General features: G+C 36.0%; 2 protein-coding genes across 2 annotated transcripts in view; one reads left to right on the top strand and one right to left on the bottom strand.

Moving 5' to 3' along the window:
* Positions 1-10,942, top strand: part of Mvb12 (multivesicular body subunit 12-like Mvb12) — a 22,997-nt gene extending 12,055 nt beyond the window's left edge. Inside the window, exons 2-6 of the mRNA XM_077431158.1 lie at positions 7,589-7,823; positions 7,898-8,047; positions 9,952-10,033; positions 10,101-10,322; positions 10,401-10,942. Of these exons, the coding sequence (XP_077287284.1) occupies positions 7,589-7,823; positions 7,898-8,047; positions 9,952-10,033; positions 10,101-10,322; positions 10,401-10,487 (776 nt within the window). The 3' untranslated portion in view covers positions 10,488-10,942. The remainder of the gene's footprint in view (positions 1-7,588; positions 7,824-7,897; positions 8,048-9,951; positions 10,034-10,100; positions 10,323-10,400) is intronic.
* On the bottom strand, positions 10,916-20,562 carry LOC143912019 (uncharacterized). Its single transcript, XM_077431129.1, has 17 exons — positions 20,377-20,562; positions 20,167-20,257; positions 19,709-19,834; positions 19,511-19,629; positions 18,113-18,271; positions 17,853-18,038; positions 17,557-17,779; positions 17,290-17,485; positions 15,409-15,552; positions 14,960-15,323; positions 13,569-13,723; positions 13,383-13,499; positions 13,151-13,305; positions 12,893-13,075; positions 11,320-12,624; positions 11,143-11,250; positions 10,916-11,068 (listed from the first exon to the last, which is right to left on the bottom strand). Exons 1-17 carry the CDS (start codon positions 20,406-20,408, stop codon positions 10,982-10,984), a joined length of 3,750 nt encoding a protein of 1,249 aa, XP_077287255.1. The 5' UTR covers positions 20,409-20,562; the 3' UTR covers positions 10,916-10,981.

Raw genomic sequence — 20,562 nt, 5'->3', positions numbered from 1 at the left:
TCAACTTCAATGTCACCGCAGTTGCGCAATGTTGTGCAACAACCAGTTTATTGCGACACCGCACGTTCACTGCGATATTACTTTTACATTTGATTAGATTCAACCTAGCGAGAGAGTCATCCATCTGGGTTTTTCCCCAGAGGATTGGGCTTTTTTAAACGAGCGAGTAACCACTTGTGAGTCATCACTCATCTCTCACCTCACTTTGGTCTATTGACCTGATGATGGTCCCAGTTAAGAATAACATTTCGATGCTACCAAAGTACTTGGGAGCGAGTAAATTACACTCGTACTCACAAAGCAACGTGTTGCTAGTTTCATAGCCGACATCAACAGCAGAAAATAGTATATTTAGTACAGCGATTCCTATCTTGGGTATCCCTTTGAGTGGTGACGTCTTTTCTCTTGAAAGCCCGCCACGCTTTCAAATCTCTATTAAGTAGTCGTCCAGTTCAAATCACAAGTCAAAAGTAAGTATTTTCACTTGGGATTTTTTCCCACTGTTAATACTATTTTATATTGAGTATTTTCCATTGAAGTAGAATGGGTAGAAGCGCTCTTAGCTTACAAAAATGTTGCTACAAAAACTCCGTTCAAACGGAGATTTCGGCTGTTTTGCTCAGTTGATTGTTAATCTCTGTAGCAGTAGGATCTCTTTGAAATAGGCTCTAGTAGTGAAATTGTGTGGTAGTATTTGTTCGACAAAGTCAGAACATCTGTATGTGCCCGTGCGTCCCTGAACGTCAAGGGACGATCACTTCCACGAATTTTTTCCCTCACTCTTTTGTCTCTCTTCTGACTTTCCGTCTCTTTCTTCGATGGCTCGCTTTTAAGCGATACTTTTGTTAGGAATGACTATTCTATACATTATACTTCAATGGTATTTTCTATTGAAACATGTTAATTGGGATAGTGTTCTGGCCACACTATTTTTTGTTTTCGTTTAAAAGGGTTAATTGGAAGTGTGCTGAATTTTAAATCGGTATAATTGCGAGCTAAAAACTCGCTACTATTATTTACTCGTATTTACACGAATCTGAATTGAATTAATAGGGATAATATATTAAATTGTCTTTATATGAGAATTAAATAAAATTTCACTTAGAAAAATCATATTACGACTATTCTTGTGGATTAATAACAAAAATTCTATTGATAACTGGCTTACCTCGATTAAATAAACAAACCCTATGCTTTTACAAACATCGATAAACAATTATGTATATTTATACAGTATCATAGATGCATCTATGGATAAATTTGATAGTGATATTTTGAAATACATACATTTTGTAGAGTGGGTAGCATATTTATATCATAATCAACAAATTTGAGATGCTATAAACTTGAGTTTGCGAGAGATACGATAGGCTGCCAATTTTGGTGGAACCGTTTCAACAATGAAATCAGATACATTGGCAAACTCTGGTAGGAAGCGATTGACTTGGAGTCACATATACATACATATATACAAATATACCAGGAAGGCTTAACAGGTAAACCCCAAATGCGCCTTCCTGGTCCACATAATTATTACATAGATACATGTAAATCTAAACAATATCTGACATATATCGTCAGATATTACAAATATCGTTTTAATACGATAAATAACGATGAATAACTTTCATGTAACAATACGAATTTTTATATTCGATAAACAACCACAGAGACATCTATGGTGAGCAATATGGCGAAACCTATAAGATATAACAATAACTAAAGGTTCGCAACAGAAAATTGGGAAGGAATCGCCAATTTTACAGGAATCGTTTCAATGAAAATCAGAAAAATTGGCAAATTCTGATAAAAAACGACCGACCTTGACAAATCAAGGTCTGGCCAATAGTGAGACTTAGCGGGAATCGAACTCGTAACATCAAGCACGAGATAATTCAACATTCACCACTAGACCACGCTACTGGTTAATACATACATATTTAAGGTCTGATCAGCTACACAAGGCCAGGGAATGAACCCATCACCCCTCGGTTGAAACCATTACACGCTAACCACTGAGCTATTTTGCTGGTTTTATACATACATACATTTAAGAGCTTGTTTTGATGTATTTTTATCTATTTTTACAATTTTTAAATTACCGAGTAGTTCCAAGTCATCTATGTGGCTATGTGACTTGTATAATATTAAGAATCAATGAGTTGCTAAATTGTCTCTTAACCCTTTGCCCGCGTCACCAAATTTAGCGAACATGCCCTGTACGCGGCTGCTTTTGTTATCGCGTTTTCGACTTTAAATATAGGTTGTAATATTTTATAAATTATTTTAGCCTATATTGAATTTTTTTTTTTTGACTACTGCCATCTATTGAATTTGGTAAAGTATACATTTAGTAATATTTTCAACCAATTTATAAAATTTTAACACAATAGACGGCTCTTATACAGGTTGGAACTTCCAAGACATCTATGCGTGTCTCGCGCGCTGATGGCATGTTCGCTAGGACATGTATAGTAGTCGTACGCGGTGGAAAGGTTAAGCATGTATGGTTATTTAGTTAACTAAAAGCGCAATTAAAAGGGGGGGGGGGGGGAGTGTTTAGAGGTTTATTAAATTACAAAAAAATCTAATATGAGGCGTACAATTTAATTTAATAAGAAACGAGCTGCCAAGGGGATGAAATTGAAATTTTTTCCATGACATTTGCTGGCATGTAGTCTCCACTGGCATTTAAAATGGCGGCTCGTTCATATAGGCTGCATATTCATATTCATTTTATTTTTGTCGTCCATATGGGCTGCGGACAGCAGACCTCCCAGGATAGTATTTTTGCTTGCATTTGGTCATCGGTATGGTCAACGGTCCACTACACCCAGAATCATCTATGCAGTCACCCCACTTTGAATTCTCTGATACCTATACCTATACTAAATGTATTGTTTAATAAAAAAGGTACTAGTTGCTGATTGTGTATTCGCCAAATGTCTTAAACTGCATGTGTAAACGTGCCGTTGAGCAAACAAGATGTACTATGTATGCTTAATCCAATGATTAAGCAAAGTTGACCTTTTCGAGATAGGGACCTGGGTTTTTTGAGTGAATAAAATAACACATGTGTAACTACATAGATAACAGATATCTTTAACTGCCTTTGAATTAAGCGCACGTACATATGTATGCAAGTATGTGTTATGATAATTTGGCAAATAAAGTAAATATGGTACAATCTTGCACCGTTCATGTACTGACATTTTCGTGAATTGGATATATCATATGCACATATGATATAAACAAACATTCATTTATATACTCGTGTTTGTCTATTAACAAATTTAAAGATTTCAACTTGGAACTGAAAAACTTGAACAACGCCGTCATATGTACATGCAATATACATTGTGTGCAAAAATCACTATGTAATTTTAGTAGTTTATATTTTACAACATACATAGAACCTTTATATTCGATCTCGTGTTACTCTAATTTAAACCTTTGAGTGGTGATGTCTTTTCTGTTGCCTGCAGCTTGCCACGCTGAAAATTTGGTAATTGGACTATTCGTCACATTGGGGTGGTCACAAAGACAATTTTTGCCATGAAAATCGCGAATACACAATATTTGGCACTCAAGTTCTCGTTACTATGATAGTTATCGTTAGTACGATGGACTTTTCGGCTGCCAGATGTTCCGTTATAGAGATTTTAGTGACTTTGTGACGAGTAATTTGTGACCAATAATCACCGAACCGAAAATTTCGCCAGCATTTCCAACTATAATTATTTAGGAATCCAATAGAAAGCAGGTATAAAAATTGTAGCTAATCCAAACAAACCGTTGATAACTACCGACGAGGATTTCGAGTTTTGTAAAGGTGTGTTTAGACTCTAATATATCTTGCAACAATATAAAATAAGCATAACAAGTGTATTAATGAATATATTTTGCCACAACTAGTTCCATCTTCTTCGTTGTTGTTATAATGTAATGCTCGCAATCTAAATGGCAAGCCGCTATCTGAAATACTCCGCAGTTAGGGATTTCCATCGGGAAATTCTGCTATGGTTATAAATTCAGAAGTTCCGGTGTAAACCAGTGTTTATTAACATTGACACGGATTACACGACCCATGTTCAATGCATTTTTTTTCAATGCTACCTGGAAAGGCTTAGCGGGTAGTACTATTGTTTCTTTGTATATGCTCAAAATATTTAAAAGTTTTTCAGGCCTATGGACTTGTTGGCAAAACGCCGAGCGGCGTTGGTTAGCATTCAAAGGGTTAAACTGTGACTTTAATTTAGTGTTTCACTTTCACCCATTCCAGCAACGTTTAGTAATTCTCCTAGTTATTACTACTATATTTCTATTAATATGGGAATCATTTCAGAACGACTTTATTTAGTGACGGGTAGAGACACGTATTTTGGGCATCTATTTTTGTCAATTTTAGAATTTTCATTTTGCATTTTAGCGTTTTAGGGCATTAAAAATGTTCAATTTTAGCATCTATTTTTATGAACAGTTTAATTTTAAATAATAAAAAATTTCGATGAATTTTAATAAAATTTATATACATACATATATACAATTTAAAGACAACACAACAATTAAAAAATAATAGAAAAATTCAAAAATGTTTTGGAATTAAAATTTCAATGAAAAAAACATGAATATGAAAATACAATACCAATTAAAATTTATTAAAACTCAACATGGAAAATATTTCTACAGATTCTTCTTTGAGATTTGTGCGACGATTGGTAAAAATTATATTGTATTTACTAAAATACCTTTCAGCATCCACTCTTTTGTCTACTATTTACAGTAGTAGACAAAAGCAGTTGCTTGGTTTCGACAGGAAAAACACCGTCTATGGTAAAATGCAAGCTCTGTTTTATCTCCCCAATTTCTTCACATAATAAATGGGCGAAGGGCCTTCTAAATTGTCTATTAATTTTATGCAAATTTCACTTTTGTTTGTTATTTTAGCATCTATTCGCATATTTTACAAATTTAGCATATATTCCGAATTTTAGCAACAATTAAGCATTAATAACAAAATGCCCAAAATACGTGTCTCTAGTGATGGGTTTCTAACATGTTTATATCAACCAGAATTTGTACGGCTGCAGAAATGCTAGAACCGAATCGATTAAACTAACTAAATCCTCATAGCAACTGAGTAACTGGCAAGTTTGACTGTTTTTAACCACAAATAATCTGCCGCATTATAGATAGTATATTATTCAGTAGTACTTATCATCCTGGGCCATTATCTGAATTGACTCACCGAAGCGTGTTCGCATGTTTGTGTTTATTTACCTGCTTATTTTTTAGCCAAAAAACGTGTCAAATTGTACCGTAAGGCTTTAGACAATACCTACGACTATTACATTCATATGTGATATGAAATGCTTCGAACTTATGTCGGTCAGCAGTATGTGCTGAACATATTAAGCACTCGCTCATTGTTCGATTCTACATAATATGCTTTTCCTCTTCGTCAGTTTTACAAATACGTATGTCTGATCATTCACACGCTTGTTCGGACATGTGTGCATGTTTATTTGTGTACATTTCAGGTCACAATACTTATGCGATCGAGTCAACAAAGAGTCAGCTGAGAAATGGGGTTCTATGATAAAACCGAACACGAAATTGTATGCATAAAAGATTAAGCACACGGAAAAAAGCGGATATAATATACATAATAGCATTCAAAAATGCTGTGTCCTCAATGTGACAGTAAGTGGATGATTTTAGCGACTTGGGGGTCTTGTTCTCAAATTATTCTTATTTAAACGGCACGTAGACAATATTTGATTGCGGGCCACAAAACTGCTGGCATTCTTACTACGAGTTAGTAAACCTTTCTAGAGTACGTTGGTGCTTAAAATTCTTTATGAATCTCTAGTACGTAGCATTCTAGAATTTTCTTCCATTATATGAAGTCCTACTTATATTTTATTTCAATTAAACAGATTGCTCCAAAGTGGCGAGTGTGTTAAACAGATTAAGATTCGACAAATTATATATTAAATACATAATTATTACATACATACACATGCAAATCGAAACAACCCCTGACATCTATGGTCAGACGTTACAAACATCGTAAACAATACGATCAATAACATTTTTCATGTAACAATACGAATTTTTACACTCAATAATCATCCACAGAGACATCTATGGAGAGAAATCCGGCGAAACCTGAGATATAACAATAATTCAAGGTTTGCTATAGAAAATTGGATAGGAAAAGCCAATTATACAGGAACCGTTTCAATGAAAATCAGAAAAGTTGGAAAATTCTGATAAGAAACGATCGACCTTGACAAACCAAGGTCTGGCCAACAACGAGACTCTAGTGGGAATCAAACCCGTGACGCCTTACACGAAATAATACAACACTCACCACTAGACCACGCTGCTGGTTCATTCATTGAAGATTTATTATTACATACATACACATGTAAATCGAAACAACACCTGACATCTATGGTCGGACGTTACAAACATCGTAAACAATACGATTAATAACATTTTTCATGTAATAATACGAATTTTTACATTCAATAATCATCCACAGAGACATATATGGAGAGAAATCTGAGATATAACAATAGCTCAAGGTTTGCAATAGAAAATTGGATAGGAAAAGCCAATTATACAGGAACCGTTTCAATGAAAATCAGGAAAATTGGCAAATTCTGATAAGAAACGATCGACCTTGACAAACCAAGGTCTGGCCAACAATGAGATAAGTGGGAATCGAACCTGTGACACCTTGCACGAAATAGTACAACACTCACCACTAGACCACGCTGCTGGTTCATTCATTGAAGATTGAGAGGATCCAAAAAGGGTTTCTCAGATATCTTTATATGGTTATTATCCTTGGCTATATCCTAGCGCATTCCAATTAGCGGCGTTAGGCTTCAACTCATTGGAGTCTCGTCGTGTTATGTTTCTGATAAAGCACTTTTTTAAGCTATAAAATGGGTTAGTACACAATCCTCAGGCTCTTAGTGAATTTAAGTTTTATACACCTAGTAAGTTCAGGGTCCTGAGGAATCGTGATTTGTTTTCTCATCCTGTGGCTCGCACACATATGTTGGCAACGTCTTCAATATCTAGAGCGATATATCTTGTATATTTGCCTCTTATCCGATCGCTTTCATACTTTGCCACATTGCTCATTTCGGTCATCAATATAAGTAAATGGATCCTCCGCCATTACGATACAGATAAAATATCGTTTAAGACGCGTTTGAAATTTGCAAATTTGAAATCTGGGTAGTCGTTAGTTTTATACATAGATGGCGGTAGTAAAATAAAATTATTGGTATTTTTATTCAAAATAATAATTTATATATTTTAATATTATATACAAAACTTAAAGAGGTTTGTTTTTAAAAAACTTTTTTTTATAATATATTTTTTTGAGTCATGAAATATATTATAAAAAAAAGTGAGTCTCATGAAATGAGTCACGTATTCGATAGTACTTTATGCGGTGATAAAAGATTTGATGTGGTTTTGAAAGCGGATTTGAATTTTTCCTCATGTAATATGTTTAGTATTCCATTTTATGCTCTATAATGGTTTATTTTTTACCCCATTACAGATGTATCTCTATACAAAATGACCGCTCTCCGGGTGATGCCCGTCGGCGACACTCTTCCTCAAGGCTTCAGCGCGGTGTCCATCACGTCGGACACGAATCGTCCAGCTTGGCGACGACGTCAAATATGTTGCATGCTTACCAACGACCTGACCATCCTCAGCAGAGAGCCCCTCCTCACCGATATTATAGTATGCAGCCGCTTAAAGAAAGCACCGATGGGCTTTCAATATGCCGGGTATGCGGGGTTTGAAATAGGCTAATCTCTTACACAGGAATAAATACATGCTTAAATTGGTTTTGATTTTTCAGCGAAATTAACGGAATGCTCATTTGTTACAAAACGGGAACGAGAAGTAACGACACCTTTAGAATAGACAACAATCTCTTCAATCTCGACCAGTCGGCCGTCAATTATGAAAATGTTATTAATAAAGACTTGACTCCGGATGCGAATAAAAGGTATTAAGTGTGTAAAGGTTGGAGTGGAAACAATTGCACGATTCTTCTTTCTGGTTTGCTCAATGCGGAGCGTCTTGCTCATTTGTAATAGATGGAATCCGATGGACGATCCAGCTCTACTCCTCTCGGTCCTGTGCCAAGTTTGAAGCAGCGTTTAGGGACAATCCCGCCAGTTCTTTAACCATCTTATGGGAGACTGCCTTCCCTGGTGACTACTAGCTTCTCTAGACTCTTCACGTTCTTCCTGGAAATATAGCCAAAGTAGAAAATAATTCCTTTCCTAGATGTTTTGGAGTCTCTCCGAAACTGCCAGCTCTTTGTTTATGCGTCTTGAGGTCCATGGAATGCGCAGTATTATTCTTCATGTAAATTTAATTTATCGCTTACATATCTTGTAAGCAATAAATTACAAAATTAGTAGTTTTAATTGAAAAGAAAAATATATTTAGTAATCAAATAAAAGCAAACTATGTATGTATTTTGTTTTCAATCCCAAATTATTAACAACTGTTAATTGTTTCTGCCCCACTTTGTACATATGTATATTCATCATCATCATCTGCTGCTGGATGAAGACCTCTCCAACACGGTTACACATTTCCACTCGTCTCTATTTTGGGCAACTCTCATCCATCTCACTCCACAAATTCTCCTAATTTCGTCTACCCATCTTACCTGCAGTCTTCCTTTTACCTTTTTGCACTATCTCGGGGAACATTCTAGCATTTCTTTTGTCCACTTTTCATCTATTCTTCTAGAAACGTGGCCCACCCATTGCCCATTAAATCTCTTCACTCTATCCCCGACTCTTGTCATACTTTTTACCCACGTATTCCGTTTCCTGTCGTTGGATGCCAAGCATATAACGTTCCATACTTCTGTGGGTGCATTGCACTTTGTCTAGCAACTTGGCGTTCAATATCCCAAGTTTCACATCAAACACATTGATCGAAGATATTATTCTTTAGGAACATATATTTAATTATCATCATTTGATGGTTGTACCTGCTGCCCGCACAGTCCTTTATAGGACGGCTTCTATTCTAAAGTCTATCTGACTTCTTGATGAAATCGTTACTATCGTGCCTAAATGTGATATTTTCCACATCAGTGAGCGTAGGTTATCAGAGATTATTTTAACCTATTTGTCTGGTAGCCTGCGCTCATCATTATTTTCATAATTAGATGTGATATATGAGTGGAATTTTGAATTTTACGGCAACTTCCTTTCCTACTATGTATTTTGTTTATTTGATTTTCCTTATGTTTATTTTTATAAAATTTTTCTGCTTTTCCTTGTTTACTTATGTAGACCATTGTGGCGCATTACGTTCTTCCTGAAGGTTTTAACTTTTTATTAAGTCAAGACTGGATATACAACGAAACGCTTTAGCCTAGTAATTCGCATTGGCGACGCCTATTGGTTGTTTTGGAAATTTCGACAACTACCGCTTGGCCTCTGACGCTTTGATGCGCATTCGGTATTTGTGTCGCTTGCCCATATCCTCAGATAGCAATAAGGGGTGTGGAATATTGCAGAGGGAGAAAAGAATATATTTAGAAAAAAACAAGCCATCAAGCTTCACTGGGCAAAATAGTAACTAAATAGTATAAATGAATACAACCTCTATTTTTCTATAACTTAATAGTTAACACTTGATCTTTTAAGTGATCTTTCTCACACTCGTTTTTTTGTTGTTGATTTTCTCTAGAGCGTCATTATGACTCAATAATGGTAACAATGGGTAAGTGAGTGAGCCAATTTGTTTTGACAATTTCATTGAATCTCAGTCTGAAGGTCTCAGTCTCGTAATAAATAAGCTATATGTATTACGGCTAGAATAAGTTTGAAGGTCTATGATATATAATATCAGATTTGATAGCATCTTTGTATTAAATTGCAGGAAAGCACCGGTGAGACCTCCGAAGGAGCCGTCTTTGGTTTCCGAGCTTAACAAATTGAATTTGCAGAATTCGGACGAGGCGGTGAGTTCAAATCGCGGAACGGCATGTCTGATATCTGGCAGAGTTGTATATGATGGTGTTTTTTCAGACTAATAATGACTACGAACTGTTGAATCCATTGTATGGTCTTCAGCCGACGAGGTCTGCACCGCCCGTGCCAGGAGCACCGCCTGTACCCCCTCGGGTCCTCCAAAGTTCCAAACATCATGTTTCATCCACGTATAGTTCGTACACGCTCGCCGGCTGCAACACGTTGGACGGCGTTTTGTTCATATTGAACCCAAAACTGAGTGGATTCTCCAATTATCATGCAAGTTTTGAAATATCACGACATTAAGAGTACTTCCATTGTATCGGTGGTTTAATTGTTGCGATGTGTTCGTTTCAGGTGCCGATACCTAATATTAAGAAGAAAACGCTTCTCGAACTGAACAAAGAATATTCTTACAATTTTATTGCCGAGAGACAAACATAAAATGTGCATTGATATTTTAATTTTTTTTTTAGATGAAATTTATTTTAAAATCAAATATACACATATACATATAATATATATATAATAATTGCATTTATTAAGACTGGTTACGCCTCTATTCTTGTTTATTACATTTTATCTATCAATTGAATTAACATTCTAATTAAAAAGAAAAATCAAAATAAATTTTGACTGAAGTTTAAAATATTATATAACACATATGAGATGAATTATTCGTGTTCTTTTGTAAACACGTTACTCAAATATACATTTTAATTATTTATTCTAGTATCTACTTATACATAAATATATATATATATATGATATAGTATTTTAGGAATTTTTCCTGTATGTTTGTGTATGTGAGTATGTCCAATGAAAATGTTTTGTATTTTTTTATGAGATTGTAAGTTTGTTATGTAGATAAAATCGTATTATCTTGTGAATGTTATTAGAAAACAAATAAATAATGAAAATCGAATTGTATTTTCCGTTTAAGAATCGGTCGGAGGATATTTAAATTGTTTTTGTTGTTCGAGAAGTCTTTCCAATGGCGACGGACCTGATCCCGGCCACAAGGACTGAAAAACAAACAAATTTTTAACTTCAACATTGTCAATATGTATATAACTAAAATTCATAAACCGGCATTCACCTGTTGCGGAGTACTATCCCCTGGAGATTTAGAATTCTTCGTTTGCCACGGCGATTCCGGTCCACTGAATAGAGAATATATGCTGGTATTTCCTGCATCCTTTGACGGCTAACAACGAAAAGATAACAATATGAGTTTCAGCCAAATTTTATCATATAATATGTATATAATACGTACAGTTCCAGGATTTTTACTATCGACAGTTCTCGGTACGAACTCGGGAATTTCCGCATTGAAGGGAGGTTGTTTGGGCATTTCCGGCATGAATGGAACGTTCCTATTCGAGTTCAGATTCTGGAGCATTCCGTAAGCGTCCGGATTGTTGTGCAGAAACTCTCCGCCGATCGGCGTTTGAACATTTTGAGGCATTCCCAAATTGCCGTACATGCCGTGAGGATAGTTGTAATTAGGCTGCTGCTGCTGATAAGGGTTGAAGTTTGAGTTGTACGGTGGCGGCGGTTGGAATACGTTTGGAGATCTCATATAAGGTTGGTTCTGATTCATCGGCTGGTAGTTGAAATTGGCCGGGGTTCGAATCATCGGATTGTTCGGTTGGAAGTTGGGCATTGATTTGGGTTCTACGGGTTTCCACCAGCTTCCACTGGTCGATTGGTTTTGAGCGTCGAAGTTTCGGTTGTCCGGTGGTACGTTGGGGAAGTTTCTGTCGGGTGGATTGTATACATTTCCCTGGTTTTTGTAATTGGCTAACCTCGGGGGCAGGTTGCTGAATTTGGCATCGTCTTTGCCGTCGAAAGAGTTCCAACAGCTGTACAGGTTTGAATCGTATTGTTTGTTAGGAAAATGACCGTATTGAGGGTCGTTCATTGGCATTTGGGAGTTTCTTTGCCGTTGGGTCGAGATCGATCTCACGTCGATCTCTTTCGGGTTTACGACCGGTAGTGAAATGCCAGAGTTGTGAAGTTTTTGACCGACCGACGGAGATGGAAAATAGGAATAGCATCCGGGATTGTTTTGTCCGATGTTTAAGTTCTGCAATTTGTGATCCGATTTCCAATTGTCTTCTGCGTTGGTAAACGGACGATTGATGGAGTTTCCTTCGCTCCATGTTGTGTACGGCAAATGTTTAAAGCTGTCTGGGTTTCGCGGGCTAATTTCGACGTTCTTGGCAGGTTTGTGGCCCGGACTCACTTTGGGTTTTTCAACGTCTTTCGACGGAGCCGCATCGACGATCGTCGTCTTCGAAGATGATTCGTCCTTCGATGCGGCGTCCTCTTGATTGTCGCTCTTTTCGATTTCACTGTTTGACGTCTCGGTGTTGACTAAATGTGGATATCCTGCCGATTTATCTTTCAGTGAGAGGATTCCTCCTGTTTTACGATCGGTCGGAAGGCAGTTTAGAGATTTCAACACTTTCGGTTGAATTATTTTCCTTTTTTCTATCTGATTTTTATTCTCCGATGTGGAGATGTCGAACGATTCAGTCACCGAATCAGGTGTTGTGGCAGGCGTTAGAAATTTCACCTGAAATTTAAACACACTATAATACTTCTATGTTTGTCAATTTTAATCTCAAAAGCGTGTTCAAAGATTTTGATAAAATCATATGAAACTAACCTTAAAAACGCGATACAAATAAGTTCCGACTAATTTAAACACTATAATACTTCTATGTTTGTCAATTTTAATCTCAAAAGCGTGTTCAAAGATTTTGATAAAATCATATGAAACTAACCTCAAAAACGCGATACAAATAAGTTCCGACTAATTCAACCACTTATATTATACTTACTTGTTTGCTAGATTCTTCTTGTTTTCTCATAATGGCTTGCATTGCAACATTGGTTCTGGTTTTCTTTCCTTCTTTTTTAGTAATCGGTTTGTCATTAATCAATATGGGTGGATCCAATAGAGATCCTATATCACTGTAAATAGTACCATCTTGAGAAACGGTGGAAGAACTACTTCCCGTGTCCTGTAAAAAGGTAAAATACAATTACAAATGCAATTTATTTACTATACATAATAATACGTATTGGTTGAAACATGCCTGAATATCAGACACATCGATCGGGGTATCGCTTAGAGTTTTTAAAAGCTCCGGCGAAGCCACGTCAATTCTGCACGATCGGGAAAGTGCTTTTTCTCCACGAGCTTTTTCCAAAGATCCTTGAGGTTTCAATATACCTGCACGCTTTTCACGCACTGCATATAAAATAATTTAATAATTACTTTTCATGTGTGGAAATAATTATTAATTAAAAAAAAAACAAAATAATCACCCTTTTCTTTAAAATCTGCTTCTGATATTAAATTGATTTCATTTGTCGAAATGTCTTCTTCGATGGTTTTGATGACACTGTCATTTTTCATATCGGAATCACTCATATCGCCTTCGTCTGTCGAATAATAAAACAACCGTTAAATTTAATAAACAACTAAAGCAAAAAATACTGTACAAAATTTACCTTCTTGTGAGACGACAGAATTTTTTTGAGTGTTTGTTTCATTCAAATGTTTTTCTCGTAATAAAGACAATTCTTGAATAGTTTTCAACACCTCTGAATTTTCTAAAGAGTTTTGGATCGGCGTGAAAGTCTTCAAATTTTTCTCACTATCGAAACTAAAAAGTGACAAAAGCAATCAAACAATCTGAAAAACACGACACAACAAATTTCGGTGCTACTTTAGTAAGCGGTCTACCTTCACATATTTACTTTAGTATGTGATCTACCTTCGACTCTAATAATGGGAATATCGATATGAAATGTAATAGATACGAGGTTCAGAATTTTTGTATTCCTCCGTAATATAATTACGAATTACGTCAATTTGTGTGTATAAAATACATATCATCGGAGCGCGCGGATGTTTTTGGCACCGTAAGGGAAAGGTTTAATATGCAGTCTCACTGTCTCAGTTCTCGCGTTTGACAGCGAGACTGAATAATACCGACCCTAACAACCTAATCTCAAATGAATAGGCCCAACCCTTACTTAACCTAACCTAACCTGACTCTTAAAGAAATAGGTGTTAGCTGCTAAGATGTTTTTTTTGTGAAAATATTGATGAAATAAAACTTAAAAAAATATATATATCTTAGTAGCTAACACCTATTTATTTAACCCTTTGCCCGCGGCAATAAATATAGCGAACAAGCCCTGTACGCGCCACCTTTTTCGCGGATTTGGCAATCGAGCTTTCGACCTTAAATACAGATTTTAATATTTACTCAAGTAACCAGATATGTTAATTAACACAAAGTATTATTTTAAACAATAAAATACATAATATATCTCGTAGTGTTGGCTTAATTGTCAAATAATCATTCTTCATACAATTGAGACGTATCGTCGCCATTGTTCAACAGACGTGACGTCACATAAACGAGGTTCCAGTATGGTTCCACAAAAAACTAATTTTAACTGGTATATATTCATTTTAAGCAAATTGAATAGATGGCATTCAACTCTCAGTTATATATTCGAACAATTAAATTAAAACAGTTGAAATAGGCGCATATAAGGCTCAAAATTCCGTGCAAAGTTCAGAAATTCTATGGAAGACAGCCGTGCTACAGACTTGTCGCGCAAAGCTTCCATAGAAGACGGCCGCGGGCAAACGGTTAAGGGTCATGTTAGGTTAGGTTAAGTTAGGGTTGGCCCTATTAATTTAAGATTGGGTTGTTAGGGTCGGTATTTTCTTCGTTGCTGACGATATTTTGATAGAAATGCTTCGACAACATTATGGGGCGGCAGGAAAAAACAAAAACTATAATAAATACAAATAAAATAGTCGATTGTGATTCAAAAGTAGACCGCATACTAAAGTAGCACCCAAATTTCAATGTAAAAAATACCTAAAACTGAAACATTCCATTCCGTTTTCTTTAAGATACGATGAAAGCCATTCACCGATGTGCGTCAACCTGTACGCTCGCAGGGAATTGAAAAAGTTTGGATCCTTTTTGTTCAAAAGAGCACGCTCGAAATTGGGACTGGGAGATTGCCAAGACTTGTTCTTCAGTATACAATGCTTTTGCAAGACATCGCCCATATTTGAATTAATTTGTTCGGTTGTGAAAGATTTTTTCTCATTATCGGCATCCTCGCTGGCCGATTGTTGGTGACGAGACTTTTCGTCAAACTTCAAGTTCAAAAATGCACGGTCTATTGGCAGGAAACCTTGAAGCTCGTCATCTTCAGGCAAAGGCAACGTTTTATCTAAAAATATAAAAAAAAAACACCGTTGCTTATATAAACACAATATTAAAAATGTTCGGTGTATTAATAAATAAACGACACATACAGTCTTCGCCTGGAAATTCTTTGATAGCATCTTGCAAGTTGTTTAACAGTGTACAAAGTCCAGGCCATAGTTGAGGTCTCGATACGAACGCTTGGTGTTTGAGAGCATCAGGTTGCAGGGAAATCCATTCAAATATCAGCTTTACTGAAAGTGCATGTTTTTTTTTTTGAGTAAACTAGTCACCTTTGCACTCAATTAAGTAAACACTTAGGGCGTTTATACATTATGCAAGTCATTAGTGGCAAGTAATAGAGGCAAGTGAACATCTACATGATGCGGCAACATCTAGGCAGGGCAGCTCAAATGTGCAGCAGACTAGGCACGTGCCTAGGGCGCTGCGGGGCGCCCCCATTTTTGTTTTTTTGATTATTAAATTGAAAAAATAAAAAAAAATAATTTGGCTTTCTTTGAACTTATAACACATTCTATATTCAACTTAATTTTTGTACTCGAAGTAACAATACTGATTGTAAAATATTATAATTTACGAGGAATGCAGGAAGTTGACGTCAAATATCAACGACTAACGAATAAAATTTGTAAAACAGCAAACTGTCGTCGGTACAAATGGTAATTTAGAATTGTATTTTATATATAACTAGTGGTTTTACCTGGCTTCGCTCGGTATTTGTAATATAAACATGTAATAGTAAACATTAATTTGCTTTTTTATTAAATTTATTTGAATCCATAGAAGTAGAATGCATAGAATGGTCATTGTTAACAAAAGTATCGTCTAAAAGCGAGCCATCGAAGAGATAGACGGAAAGTCAGAAGAGAGACAAGAGAGAGAGAGACGAAGTTTGGCAAACAATGAACAAACTCTGACGCGCAGAGTTTTTGTAGCAACATTTTTGGAGGCTGAGAGCGATTCTATGCATTCTACTTCTATGTTTGAATCGAAAAAAAAAAAAAAAATTTAACGACAGCCAATCAGAAACGAATGTTTTTTTAAATATATGTACTAGCTGAACCCGACATGGTTGAAGCTTAACGCCGTGTCGTCATAAACCAACGAACAAATTTCCTTGACTACACAATGCCTCTTCAAACTTTCGCGTCGGTAAAATCGTAATTACGAATATTATTATTAAGAGGTTTTTATTTCACAGTAAGCTTCCCTGACATGCATACAACAAATCCTGAAAGTTTCATCGTTATCGGTTGAGTGGTTTAGGAGCCTATACGAGACAAACAGACATTCAATTTTATATATATGTATATACATAGATAAAGAAATCAGAATTGGAACTGAAACTGGAATCTGGATTCGGAACTGAAAAAGTAATCCAGACCTGGAACTGAAACAGGAATCCGGATCCGGAACCGAAAAAGGAATCGAAAACTGGAACAGAAAAAGGAATCGATATCGTCATCATACAAAATTTGATTTTTTCGATAACGTCACGGATTCTACGAACCAAACCTTACATACATATAAAGTCTCTTTCGAAATTATATATTAGATAGCGCTGAAATATATGTATGTAGTATATACAGATGGATTTGCTTCACGAAATTAAATATCTAAACCGATCATATTCGAAAGAAGAAATGTCACTCTATAAAATTCTACAATTCATTGTTGAATATAAATTAATGTCTTTATTACCGAATTTATTCATAGTTATCCGTATTTTATTTTATTTTTGTCTTAAGATAAGTATTTTTCATGAAATTTATTGTTTAAAAATAAGGGGGGGGCACCGAAATTAATCTGCCTATAGGCGCCATATATCCTCGGGCCGGGGTTTGCTTCTATTCCTGCATTCCTTTTTTTTTAAAACGGAATCTCATCAGACTATTTCTTTGATAATGCCTCTCCACTAATGTATTACATATAACACGATACCCACTCAATATTAATATCAAACTACGCACTTGCTGGTAAAGCAGAGTATGTGACCAACTCTTGAGGGGCTCTCGTATGAGCTGGAAGGAGCAAAGCCGTCAAAGATCCAGCAATCAGCTTCATAAGCAACGAGAATATTTTCTTTTCATCTTCGCTAAGACTAGAACCGTCAATTTTATAACCTTCAGTAATCGAATACAAAGCGTACAGATCTAAACAGCACATCTGCAATAAAAAGAACACAGCATTTAATAAGTACATAAAATCAAACTATTCTATTGTTTGTGTGAGTTAACCTTTAAAAGCACATCATGAGTGAATTCATCAGTGGCGACCAAAGCTATCAAAGTCGAATTCAGTTCGGAAATATTTCCATCGGTGTTGATCAGATCATTGCCCGATTGCAGCTGATAGTGCACTGCGATGTAGCTGTTGATGTAAGACTGAGAATTCAATCTGGTTATCGACGAGAATCCACCGCTTTCAAAGTCTGGAGATTTGCTCTTTTTCTGCGGTATTCTAAAAAATAAATCAAACGTCACATACAACTTCAAACACTTTGGTGTCGACCGGTACATGTGTCGGAACTGACGTATTGAACGAGGATGCTGAAGCTAGCGTACGAGCTAGGTTATTTGCAGCCGGAGGAAACGGGCCTCCGACGGCGACTCCTCGAGCGTGGTAATATGCAGCTCCAAGCCGATCTCCTCGGGCCGCTCGCAACAGTCCCAATTGGTTATAAGGCTGTCCGTTACGGGGAGACACGTTCAAAGCTTGCCTGGAGATTTCATACATGGAAATTAATAGCAGAACTAAGTACAATGTGCATTGACGATGAAAAGAGTTTCCGACCTATAGAAAGAGTCTGCACGGCGAGTTTGCCTGTTGTACCGAGCCAAGTCTCCCAAATGTACGAGGCAATGTTGAATGATGTACCAACAGGATGATGATTGTGGAGGTTTGATGGTGAATTGGAAATTGACATCGGATTCCATATAAGGAATATCACACCTAGGAACAAATAATTTGATTAAATTAGTAATGATTAAAATCCACTTCTTTGAACCACGATATTGTGATTTACAAGATTTTTATTCAATATGAATTGACGATTTGTAATCAGTCGAGTGTGAATTAGTGAAGGTTTTGGATTTTACATATTTATTTATTTATTTAACGTTTTTTGACCATTGTGGCATTACAGGAAGAACCTAATGCGACACAATGGCCTACATAATAAAATAATAAAATAAAATAAGAGAGGGAGAAAACAAAAAATAAAATACAGCATTTAACACAATCATAAAAAACTTTATAGTAATTAAAATTTAAAAATACAAATAAGGGAATGTCTTGCACCTGCAGCCTGTTCCGATAAATAAAAACAAGCTACAAATACAAAACATCCTTGCGAGGCCCAAATGGAAGAGAGTAGATTAATATTCCACTCTTACATAACATTCAAATTAAGAAAGTAATGATGAGCGCAGGTTACCAGATAAATATGTTAATATAATATCCGATAATGTACGCTCAACGAGGTGGAAAATATCGCATTCAGGGACGGCAGCAACGATTTCATTGAGAAGTCGAATAGCTCTTGGTATAGGAGCCATTCGAAAAAGAACTGTGCGAGCAGGAGGTACAACCATTAAATGATGATATCTACCACGCACATAATTATTAGGTACATAAAGTCCCAACTGTTCCAGCAACAACGGGCATGACGTATTACCACGCAGTAGCTGGAGAACGAAACGAATTAACGAGAAGTTTCTACGAAGTTCAAGGGAATTATATCTAAGCATGCCCAAAAGGGCATAGTAGTTTGCTTCATGCGGATTCCACACAATCGCATTATACTCTAGCTTACTTCTAACAAGCGAGTTGAAAAGCAAGCGAGAAGACAAGGGGTTGGAGAATAACCTAGCATATCTCAAGACAAATCCAAGCCGACGAAAGGAAACGTCAGCGACTGTCTTGATGTGGTTGTGAAAGGTGAATTGAGGATCAAAAGTGATACCCAAGTCGACCATTGATTCCACGCGCTTCAACAATACGGATCAAATGGAATATCCGTGACAATAGAGCGAATTCGCACGTCCATAACTCATAATGGCACATTTACTAGTATTCAATTCAAGCCCTAAACTGGAACTGAACTCTAAAACAGCGTTAATATCCGCTTGAAGGAGAGAGTCTTGCCTCTCATCCTTGACAGCAAAGAATAATTTAATTGAAGTTACTTACCTAAATGGTAAGTCTATTTTAAAAGCGTTGCAGATTTGATGCAGAAAACAAATGTAGAATCCGGTAGCCGATTGGAGCACCCATGAAAGTAACGTTTGACTGTCGGCACGCCGAGAATTCTGTACCAGAAATAATGACAAATTAATTCCATAACGAATAAATTAATAGGTAAATAAATGTATGTTGTTATTTGTATACCTTTTTATCTTTGGCATTATTTTGTAGGAATTCGATTTGATTTTTAAATCCAACATTCCAAAGGTCTTGCTCAACCTTTCTATTCAAAGCAAAGTCTAGATCCATCAACAATATGTTTTGATAAGCCTAAGTAAATATAAATTTATTATAATCACATACATATGTAGTATTTTTCAAGTGTTGGAGGAATTTAAAATTTCATAGATAAATTTTGACAATAATATTAATGTCATATGGACATTATTGCATTCCAGTACAATTGCGTTAAATCGAACGTGTTATATTTGAGAATAACTTTCGACTCGACCATTGGATCATACGTTATACATGTACATATATTTAAATTATATTTCCAAGATGAGAGACATTGTATTTTATAATATACTCAAACAACGGATTGTGTAGTATTGAAACGATTCATTTATCATTATGTATTCGTCTCAAATACGTATAATAACCTTCTGAAGTTGAGCCACGGCCAAAGTTTTGCTAGGATTGCTGGGATTGCTGTTTTCGAGCAGAACCTTTTGCTTCAATTCCTCAGCTTGTCTTCGGAAGGAAAAGAAAAATACATTTAAATAACAATTATTCACACGTAGATATATTTTAGACATAGAATAATGACGAAATACACTATCAGATATTGAAAATGGAAGTTGAAGACTTACTTCAGAGCCTGAACGGCAGCGTTGAGCACCATATTTTCTTCGAAATGATGTATCACTAGGTAAAAACATCAAATATATGATAAAAAGAAACCTTCCAACAGCGTATCATGATCAGCCGCTCTTCCACTGTGGCTTTGACATTTCTCGATAGTTGTCTCTAACACACTTCATAACGACCATGGCTCT

Source organism: Arctopsyche grandis, chromosome 5, assembly GCF_051622035.1.
Source record: "Arctopsyche grandis isolate Sample6627 chromosome 5, ASM5162203v2, whole genome shotgun sequence".
Taxonomy (NCBI): Eukaryota; Metazoa; Arthropoda; class Insecta; order Trichoptera; family Hydropsychidae; genus Arctopsyche; species Arctopsyche grandis.
This window is presented reverse-complemented; position numbering and strand designations above follow the sequence as displayed.

Bases quoted from the DNA above. Each gene is read 5' to 3' on its own strand.
- LOC143912019 (XM_077431129.1), bottom strand. From the start codon at position 20,408: ATGGTGCTCAACGCTGCCGTTCAGGCTCTGAA. The intron at 13,500-13,568 runs GTAAATTTTGTA...ATTATTCGACAG, and splicing joins TTCTGTCGTCTCACAAGAAG to ACGAAGGCGATATGAGTGAT. The intron at 13,076-13,150 runs GCATGTTTCAAC...ACCTTTTTACAG, and splicing joins TCGATGTGTCTGATATTCAG to GACACGGGAAGTAGTTCTTC.